This window comes from Rhinatrema bivittatum, chromosome 4 (assembly GCF_901001135.1).
Source record: "Rhinatrema bivittatum chromosome 4, aRhiBiv1.1, whole genome shotgun sequence".
Taxonomy (NCBI): domain Eukaryota; kingdom Metazoa; phylum Chordata; class Amphibia; order Gymnophiona; family Rhinatrematidae; genus Rhinatrema; species Rhinatrema bivittatum.
Genome location: NC_042618.1, coordinates 100470180 through 100480317, shown reverse-complemented (window position 1 = coordinate 100480317; position 10138 = coordinate 100470180). Strand labels below are relative to the sequence as shown.

Here is a 10138-nt window from a genome sequence, read left to right as displayed (position 1 = left end):
CATGAAGTTCTGCTGGAAGTTGGGATATATTGCATGGAGATGCGGCCAGCTCCACCAAATGCAAATGTAGAGGAAGCAATCACTGGAGACTTAGGGGGATATGCAAAACTGCAGGGAGTTAAAACGTTTCAATAAAAGGGAAGACGTTGCAAGTAAGAAAGTGGAAGTGCTGCCGGCAAGCCCTGCGACTGGAAAGGAAGGGGGCAGAGCCGCCTCATTCGCGCTCAGGCTCTCGTGTGGAGGGGCTGTCGAAACTGGGTTTATTTATCTGGTTAGGTGACGAAACCCCCCAGCCTATCAACGACCTAAGTCCTGAAGAAGGAAGTTTATTGCCTTCAGTAGTTTTGTTCAAGTCGTGCAGAAAGCCAAGTGCCATGGGCTTGCAGCACTGCTGTCAGTAACTGCAGGGCTTCGTGGCGCTTTGAGTGCTCCTGCCATGCTTTCACTCCCCAAGAGTGCACGGCTAGGCACCTAGTGCAGGCCTCCCCCCCCCCGACTGCTTGCCTGATTTACAATGTAGATTGGAGCCTTGCTGCTCATTTGTTTGAGCTGCCTGGATTATAAAAGCGCTTTGACTTCCTGAAGTCCAAGGTTGTGAGTTTGCGCGCCATGCAGGGCACGATGTGAGAGGCGAAGAGGCAGAGCGAAGAGGAACGCGCGAGCACCCGCAGCCCTCCCGGGAAGTGAGCGTGGGGAGGATGTCGAATCTAACGCAGATCCTGGCGCCCCCAGAGGTGAAGGCCTACCTCTCCAAGGGGGAGCGCTTCATCAAGTGGGATGATGTGAGTATCCACTCCTTGCCCTAGGGCCTAGGCCGTCCCCTGCCAGCTTGAAAGCGGAGGCTGTAACGGGCACAGACGAGGGTGAACTGTCTGACACGCCCCAGGTTTAGGAAGTGCCCTGCCTGCGGACAAAGCCTGCTGGGTTGTGCCCTGTTATATTTTGCAGGGAGGAAGCCCCTTATTACTGAGCTACCTCTCCTGTGGGAGCAGAATACCTCAGCCTTCTTTGTAGCCTCCTTTCCTCTTAGCAGCATTACTTCTGTGGCACTGCCTCTTCTGAGAGGTAACGATATCCCTCTTTCTGTCTCTTACTTCAGTTCCCTTTTCTCTGACCTGAAAACATCAGTGATATTTGTTATATCTGAAACAAATGATATTTTATTAGTTTTGTTTTTAATGTTATGTTGTTTTGGCACAGGCTATTCACTAAATTTAATGTAGCCCCTCTTCTAAATAGTGCTGAGGTGGCATTCGCTCCCAGTGCTGAGGTGGCATTTGGTCCCAGTGCTAAGTCCTCTCAGTGTCTCAGCAGCCCCAGACGTAGATTCTCCAAAGGGGGGGAGGATAAGCCTCCAGTGCCCAATGCATGGGATGAAAGCCTTTTAATGGGGAGTATACTCTCATTAGTAGCTCACTGTCCTTGTGCCAAATAACCAAGCTAGACATTGGAGTAGTGTACGCCAAATGACACCAAACACATTTTTCCTTTGTTACACCCATGTCCAGCATAAATCCCCAAATTCTCTTTACATAAGAACATAATATAAGAACATAAGAAAGTAAGAACTTATTGCCATACTGGATCAGACCAAGGGTCCATCAAGCCCAGCATCCTGTTTCCAACAGTGGGCAATCCAGGCTACAAATACCTGGCAAGTACCCAAAAACTAAGGGCTAGATTTTAAAAGCCCTGCGCCTATTTTGCATAGGCCTCTGGCGCGCGTAAGTCCCGGGGCTTCGTAAAAGGGGCGGGAGGGGGCGTTTCCTGGGGGGCGTGTCTGGGGTCAGGGGGCGGTCTGGGGCGGGTTCGGGGGCGGGCGGGAGGCGGTCCTGAGTCGGCACGGGCAAGCAGGCGTAACTTGCACAACAAAAGGTAGGGGGGGATTTAGGTAGGGCTGGGGGGTGAGGTAGATAGGGGAAGGAGGGGAAGGTGGGGGAACGTGGAAGGAAAGTTCCCTCCGAGGCCGCTCCGATTTCGGAGCGGCCTCGGAGGGAACGGAGGCAGGCTACGCGGCTTGGCGCGCGCAGGCTGCCAATTTTGCGCAGCCTTGCAAGCGCCGACCCCGGATTTTATAAGATACATGCGGCTACACGCAAATCTTATAAAATTCGGCGTACTTTTGTTGGCACCGGTTGTTCCAACAAAAGTACGCGCGCGCGTACTGTTTTAAGATCTACCTCTAAGTCTATCCCATGCTACTGATGCTAGTAATAGCAGTGGCTATTTTCTAAGTCAACTTGATTAATAGCAGGTAATGAACTTCTCCTCCAAGAACTTATCCAAACCTTTTTTAAACACAGCTACACTAACTGCACTAACCCCATCCCCTGGCAACAAATTCCAGAGCTTTATTTTGCGTTGAGTGAAAAATAACTTTCTGTAATTAGTTTTAAATGTGCTACATGCTAACTTCATAGAGTGCCACCTAGTCCTTCTATTGTCCGAAAGAGTAAATAACCAATTCACATTTACCCGTTCTAGACCTCTCATGATTTTAAAGACCTCTATCATATCCCCCCTCAGCCGTCTCTTCTCCAAGCTGAACAGCTCTAACCTTTTTAGTCTTTCTTCATAGGGGAGCAGCTCCCCTTTATCTGTGCAAGTGTTTGTTGGTATTTGGGGCTTCTGAGATATCCTTCCCTTTGGGGTTTGGAGTATATGGCTGGGAATGGGGTCTCAGCTGTGGTAGTTCTCTGAGGTGCAGTTGTTCCCCCCAGAATCCAATCCTCACAGTGATGGTTCTCTTGGACAAGGAATTCCAAATGGGAGTCTCGAAATGAAATTACTTAACACTTCAAATTTCTCCTTTCAGTGATTAATAGATCTTTCTGGCTGAAAATTCCAAATCAGCACAGCAGGGAACACTCCTCTCTTCCCCAGTCTTGGGCAGGGAAGGTGTCAGAAAACCAAAAAGTCAAGACACTAAAAAATCCCCCAAAAGGTCACCAAGTTCACCATTTTCCAGCCACCGGGTGTTAGATGGAAAAACTGAGTTTCTTTCTTCTTAGACTTCCCAAAGCAAAGGTTGTTTCTTCCCTGATCAGGACTAGGGAATACAGGCAAAATCTCACAGTCTACAAATCCTTAAACCACTCCAGAATCGCTGAAACACACTTACCAGCCAAGTTGTGGACTAACCAGGTGCTATTTCATTTCCTATTCTGTATAGCCAGGGGTGGAAAGTCCAGACACACTGGAATAGGGAACCAACAAAATTAGGTTGTTCTCCTTTTAAAGCCCAGCTAAAAATGTTGCACTGTACTCTAACCCACCTTAACTCCATCTTCTTTTAAGCAGGTGGGAGCCAACCAATTCAGCTTCCTCACAGAGGGGCCACTGCTTCTGGCCGATTTTGCTGAGGATGCTGAAGACGCCCATAGCTAAGCGCCTCTTGCTATGGGCATCTAAATTGTGCATCCAGAATATAGATATATTTCTTAATCAAGCCAATAAAGATATAGGGGTAGATTTTCTACTCTCCGCGCGCTGAAGTAAGTTGCGCGAGCTGGCAGCCGGGTCTTCGGGACAGCGATCAATGGCGCTGTCCCGGCCCGCCCTCAGCTCAGAACATGCCCCCTGGCCTGCCTCTTTAAAGAAGCCCGGCACTTGTGCGCATTCCAGGCTTTTCGCTCTTGGCTGGGCCCCCTCGAAAATTGGCTCAGTGCGCGCAAGGCCCGGCCACCTGTGCAAAGCCCAGATTTTACGCACGCAGGGCGTTTAAAATGCAGGCTTTATTTTTCAATGCCACAAGCAGTAAATTTAAGTGTCACAACAATTCCAAGTAGGAGGAACCACAGAGGACCATATATTTTATTTTCTCATGAGCCCTTGACTCGCAGATTGAGTCAACACCATCTGCAAGGCTACAGTTAAATTTGTTGTGTTAAAAAGCGTGCTTTGAGCATCCAGCGATTTTCTGCATGGGGAGGTAATAGCTAATATCCTCATCTACATGGAATTTACATTTGATGGGTGTTATCGGCTATGCATTTGTTTGAATGCGTTTTTGGGACGCCCTGATTTCCTTATTGCATCAGGAGTTAGTCTAGTGCATCCAAAACATGCGTCCAACCGCGTGTAAACCTGTGCGATAGGCTGGCTGCACTATAGAAAAAGAGGCAAGATATTCTTCTGCTATTCCTCTTTAGTAGATTTAACTACTTTTATTTTTTATCTGTTCTGTTTTTTAGCAAAGTAAATATTAATTAAAATATACAAAAGGTATTTTTTTGTATATTAATATTGATTGATTACCAATGTATTTTTTTCAGACTTTATTATTTTATTTATTTCACTGTTATTACTACCTTAAGTTTTAGTTTATTTTAATTTTTATTCTATTTCATTTTATTTTGTTATTTTGATATTTTTGATATAATTGTAAACCGTTTTGTTCAAATTTATTTGCTATAATGGTATATAAAAAGTTTTAAATAAATAAATAAATATTGCATCGGCCTCGGAGGGCACCGTAACAAATGATTTGCTCCATTCCTATACCCCTGCAGGTCATAAACTTGGGCATCTACTTGTTGAGATTCCAAAGGGGACACGGCATCAGTAGAATCTGCACATTGTAATAAAATTTAGTAAAGTACATGGGTTGTAAAAATATAGCATGCACTATATGCAAAATTTAGTAATCATATGCATTGTAAAAATATAACTAAAATGAAACAAGCTACATATAGACATGGGATTAGGAAACAAAATAAATGTCATAAAACCAAAATGAAATGAAAGATCAGGAAAAGTGGTAGTGTAGGTTTATATAGTGATGTGCAACCTTTTTTACAGTTTGGTTTAGGTCATTCGTTTTCAGCCTGCTTTCCAAACTGGGTTGGTTTTTTTTTAATTTTTTGGGTTATTCATTTTGTTAAATAGTGTATGCTATTCAGAAAAAGCACACGCTATTTGCCAAAATTAATAATCCCAAAATTTGCATAATTTTCAGAGTGAGCCAATTTTCAGTTTGGATGATCAGAACTGAACCAAAAAGCAGTTCATTCAGATCACTTTCCCTATCTGAATTATCCAACTGCAAGTCCCTATGGGTGTATTCCTGTTCCTTTATTTGGGTTTTGCTTCCCTTTCCCTTTTCTCTTAACTCTTACCATTGTGTTTCTTTCACTAAAATCCTTTCCTTCTTTGCTTGTCTATGATTTCTGTCCTCTGGTCTCCTTTTCAGCCTTTATTAATGCATTTGATCCTTGACTTTCTTTCGTTCTGCTAGCTCCTGACACAGTCCTTTTAATGGATTTTTTTTTATGTACACTTTAATATTCATTCTCCTCAATGATGCACTTACTGCCAGTTTCCTACTGAAGGGCTCTGGACATCTGTGCTCCAAGTGATGACTATATTTGTTTTCAAACAAGTGAGGACAAACCACCCATATTTGGTATGTGAGTTCATTCGAAGGGCCGGGGGAGCCTGTCTCGCTGGGCCCATGATAATATGGGCGCCAGCCGGGCTTCTCCGTTCGGATGCTGGAGGGAGGGGTGGGGGGGGAGCGGGGGGCGAGGGAGAGAGCCGGGACGCACCTCCTTGCACTCTGCCCACCCCCTCCTCCCCTGCGATGATGTGCCTGTGATGCGGCGGGGCCGACACAGCCGACCTGAGGGCTGTGGTTGGTCGGCCTCGCTGTGTCACTGGGTGTTTGAATGGAATATAAAAAGGGGCGGAGCCATTGGGCCTGCCCCTTTTTTTATGCGAGCAGCCGGCCTGATCCCCTCCTTCCCTCCCCTTTCTTTAGGTGTTATGGGGCTGATTTGTCGCAGCTTGAGGGGGGTTATGCGGAGTGGCCAGAGCCAGGACTCAGTTGGGGTGGGGTTCAGAGCAAGGAACCCACTAGGTGGCGGGCTTTCTTGTCTCTGGCTTCAGCTGCGTGTGACTGGGCTCAGTCTCATGCTGGGGACCCCTTGCTGGGGACTGTGGTGGGGGTCCCGATTAGCGGCGGGATGCTGCTGGTTTGTGCAGGTTTGGTGGCCTGCGGAGGGGTCATTGTGCTGAGATGCGGTAGATGACCCCGGGTTGGGAATTTGGAGTGTTAAGTTGGCTCTGGTGGTTATTGTATCAATAAAGCTGCGGCCTTGTTTGAATTCCAGAAGGTTGTTTGAGTGTTATTATATCATAAGACTGTAAGGGGCTGAGGGGAGGGGACCATCAGTGCTGGCTGCCCATATTATTTGATTCAAATGGAAAAGCACAACAAATGAGTCAATGTTCCATTCCATTTGGGTCAACCAAACCAAATGACATTTGGTTTGGTCCCATTAAATGTTATGGGGAAAGCAAAACAATGCATTTTTATGGACTTGAAACCAGATAGGGCAGAGTTGATTGGAGATGGAACAAAGAAGGAGCAGGACCAATCATATTTCTGCAATTTATCAACTAGCATATCTGAGTTGGCAGCTGCATGTTATGACCTCATCATTTTTTAGATGAAAGTGAAACTAGGAGCACTTTGAGCAGTAATTGTTTTGTTCTCCATCATTCTTCTGTTAGATCTTAAATAGAGAAGGCAGAGAATCTAAAGCTCCTTACTTCAAAATTTAGAGTGAAAGAAAATATTATAAAAAAGATAATTTACTGGATAAAGCAAAGTGTGCGATTAGAGTTATTCACTGACACGGGGCCTAGCTGTGGTTTATGGCAGTTGCTATCCTTAACAGAAACATGACAGTAACCCACATGGAGCGGCAGTTATTACCATAAGAACTAAGGAGCTTGCTGGGCAGACTGGATGGATCATTTGGTCCTTTTCTGCGGTCATTATCGGGCCAATTCAGTATGGTGCGCTCGGTCGAGCACACCTTTAGCCCCCGTTTGGGCCGCCCATTTTCGACGTGCTATTTTTATCCCTTATACAGTAAGGGGTAATAGTGCGTGGAAAACCTGCGGCCAACCCCCCCCCCCGAAACTAACAGCGCCCGCAACATGCAAATGTGATTCAAAAGAACATAAGAAATGCCATGCTGGGTCAGACCAAGGTCATCGAGCCCCATACTCTGTCTTTGACAGAGGCCAGTCTGGGTCAGAAGTACCGGTCAGATCCCCTGTAGTTGATCTATTTCTTGTATCTTACTGCCAGAGATAAGCGCTGGCTCTTCCAAGTCTACCTGGCTAATAACTGTTTATGGACTTTTCCTTCAGGAACTTGTCCAATCCTCTTTTGAACCCCACTATGCTAGTTGCTTTAACCACATCCTCAATGAACAGCATGATTGTGCGCTGAGTAAATACAATTTTTCCTATGCTTTGTTATAAATTTGCCGGTTGCTAGTTTCATGGAATGTCCTCAAGTCCTAGAGTTGTTTACAAGAGTGAATAGCCGTTCCTTATTTACCCCGTTCCACCCCACTCATTCTTTTATCAATTTCAATCATATCGCCTCTTAGTGGTCTCTTTTCCAAGCTAAAGAGCCTTAATCTGTTTAGCCTTTCTCCATAAGGAAGCTTTTCCATCTCCTATATCTCTGTACCTTTTCTATGTCCATTATGGGTTTTTTTTTTAGATGGGGGCGACCAAGATTGCACACAATACTCAATATTCAATTGTTTTGGGGGCAAAAGATCTGAATTTATCAATATCTCTATAACAGAACACAGGATCAAATAAAAAACATTTCTAGGAATTTGTCAAGAAGTCTGGAAGCACAATTCCTGATATGTTTTCCATGCAAGTGAATTTTGAAACTAAGTGCTATTATATATAGGGGTAGATTTTTAAAAACGGCGCATTCGCGTACTTTTGTTCACGCTCCAGGCGCAAACAAAAGTACGCTGGATTTTAGTAGATACGCGCGACTATGCGCGTATCTGCTAAAATCCAGGATCGGCGCGCGCAAGGCTGCCGATTTTGGGCAGCCGGCGCGCGCCGAGCCGCGCAGCCTGCCTCCATTCCCTCCGAGGCCTATGGAAAATAGGCGCGCCGGCGCGCAAGGCCCTGCTCGCGTAAATCCGCCTGGATTTACGCGAGCAGGGCTTTTAAAATCCGCCCCATAATTTCTTTGAGCCCTTCCTGCTACGATATTTTTTTAGATTCTAAGAAATCTGGGATCACTGGTACTGGGACTTTTTAAAACCCAGCTACACTAACTGCCCTAACCAAATCCTTTGGCAACAAATTCCAGAGTTTAATTGTGTATTGAGTGAAAAAGAATTTTCTCTGATTCGTTTTAAATGTGCTACTTGCTAACTTCATGGAGTGCTCTCGTCCTTCTATTATCTGAAAGAGTAAATAACCGATTCACATTTATCCGATCTAGAGCTCTCATGATTTTATAGACCTCTATCATATCTCCTCTCAGCTGTCTTTTCTCCAAGCTGAACCGCCCTAACCTCTTTAACCTTTCCTCATAGGGGAGCTGTTCCATCCCCTTTGTCATTTCAGAGACTAATTTCAGCCGATGCAGAATGGATTTCTTTTATTTATAAATGTAATGTATTTCTTTTTTTTTTGTAATCTACTCCCAAAACTTAAAGATGACACATTCATCAGATGTGATTTCCGAAACATATTTACATTATACGTATAGTGTGTATATATGTGAAACAAAGTTTTTAATATTTAAAAATATGGGGGCAGTTTTCCAAATTGTATAATTTGATGCAAAATCTGCAGGTACTTTCACCCATTGGCTTTGCAGCAGTTCTCAAAAGGAAAATACTAGCATGCTTTCCCTTTGAGCTGTGCATTCTTTTAGGAATTTTTAGAGTGGGCAATTAAAAAAAACAAAACTCTTTTACCCAGGTAAATGGCTTTTGCCCTTCCTATGTCCAATGATGTGAATTTAAGGCTTCCTCTGGAATGGATGGTGGTGGTATCAACATGATTACTGGACGTGAAAATTAATTTGGGGAGGGGATGTGTGGGCACAAGGCTGAAGGTTTGCCTAAGCTGCCTAGTACCCTTGCACAGGCCCTGTGGCCCTGACAGTGACCCTTTGAGTGTAAGGTGTGCAGGGAATTCTTTTCAGTAACGTTCTCAGTAAAGAATATTTTCACACTCTGATTGCACTGTGTACAGCAGCTGAGCAACAAATGATTTCATAATTAATAGAGGCAATTTTGTCCACCTTTAAGAACAGATTAATATTATTTTTCACAGTAAGTTTAATTGTCCCACGTTGACCGCAATCTAAATGGCTTTGTGCCCTCCAGGGAGGTCAAGTGGCAGGGCATTAACCCTCATGATGTACAGGCTCTTGAGCTCAGCCGATAGGCCAAAAGAGACTGTTCTCAGCTCGTGGCTCAGATATTATATTTGATCTCAGCCAAAAAGGCTGAGGTCATCAATAACATTGACTTTTATGTGATATTCTGAAAACTGTGTATTGAAATTGGTGCAGCTAATGAAATATGAAACAGGTAAATGAAGGCATTTAAGAGATTTACTCAGGCAGCACTAATGCAAGTATTGTAAGGTAATAATAACATGTGCAAATTACAATTATTTTTCCATGTTCTCAGTCTTAAATTGAATCTTAACATCTAATCCAATTTTCAGTTTCATGGAGAGACATTTTCTTTTTTAATGGTGCCATTCATCACATTCCTTATGTCTTGCATCAGTATCAGCTCATTGGAAAAATATTTCAGTTATCCTTCTTGTTCATGCTGTTTCCATTGACCTCTAAACTGGCAGCAGGTATAGTCCATAGCAAACAGGAAGTAAATTGATTTGATTGCATAGTAATATTGCAGCAACCAATCATAACATAGCTGTTGAAACTTATTAGAAAGCAGTCTTCCTTTAAGAAGTGTGTGAATATTGAACCCCTGAGAATGACACTGTAGCAGTGGCTCCCATTTCTGGAAAATCTACACTGAGTATTCATGAGACATGTTTGTTGTAGTAACAGGTTTGTTTGTGTATATTAGTTATCCTGAGGACTGTGAGGATCCATTGCCAAGTGCTCCTCCAGCCTGCAGGTGGCACTGTAAGGCATGAGAACTATCTGTCTTGTTGTCCTAGCTCTGTGCTCTACACATTCCCCAGCAGCCATCTCGTTTCCTGTATAGATTGTACTTAAACTGAGACAGTCTCAGCAGTCAGTTGCCAGAGCTTGTTCCTACCGTCTGGTTCTCCTTCCAGAATTCAATTTCATCAGCTTCTACATTCAGCTTCT

General features: G+C 44.2%; 1 protein-coding gene across 4 annotated transcripts in view; it reads left to right on the top strand.

Moving 5' to 3' along the window:
- The first annotated feature begins 370 nt into the window (after nt 1–370).
- Nucleotides 371–10138, top strand: part of PLCB2 (phospholipase C beta 2) — a 152553-nt gene continuing 142785 nt past the window's right edge. For all 4 annotated transcript variants that reach the window (XM_029598517.1, XM_029598516.1, XM_029598518.1 and 1 more), the window contains exon 1: nt 371–782. In XM_029598517.1, the coding sequence (XP_029454377.1) occupies nt 699–782 (84 nt within the window). In that variant the 5' untranslated portion in view covers nt 371–698. The remainder of the gene's footprint in view (nt 783–10138) is intronic.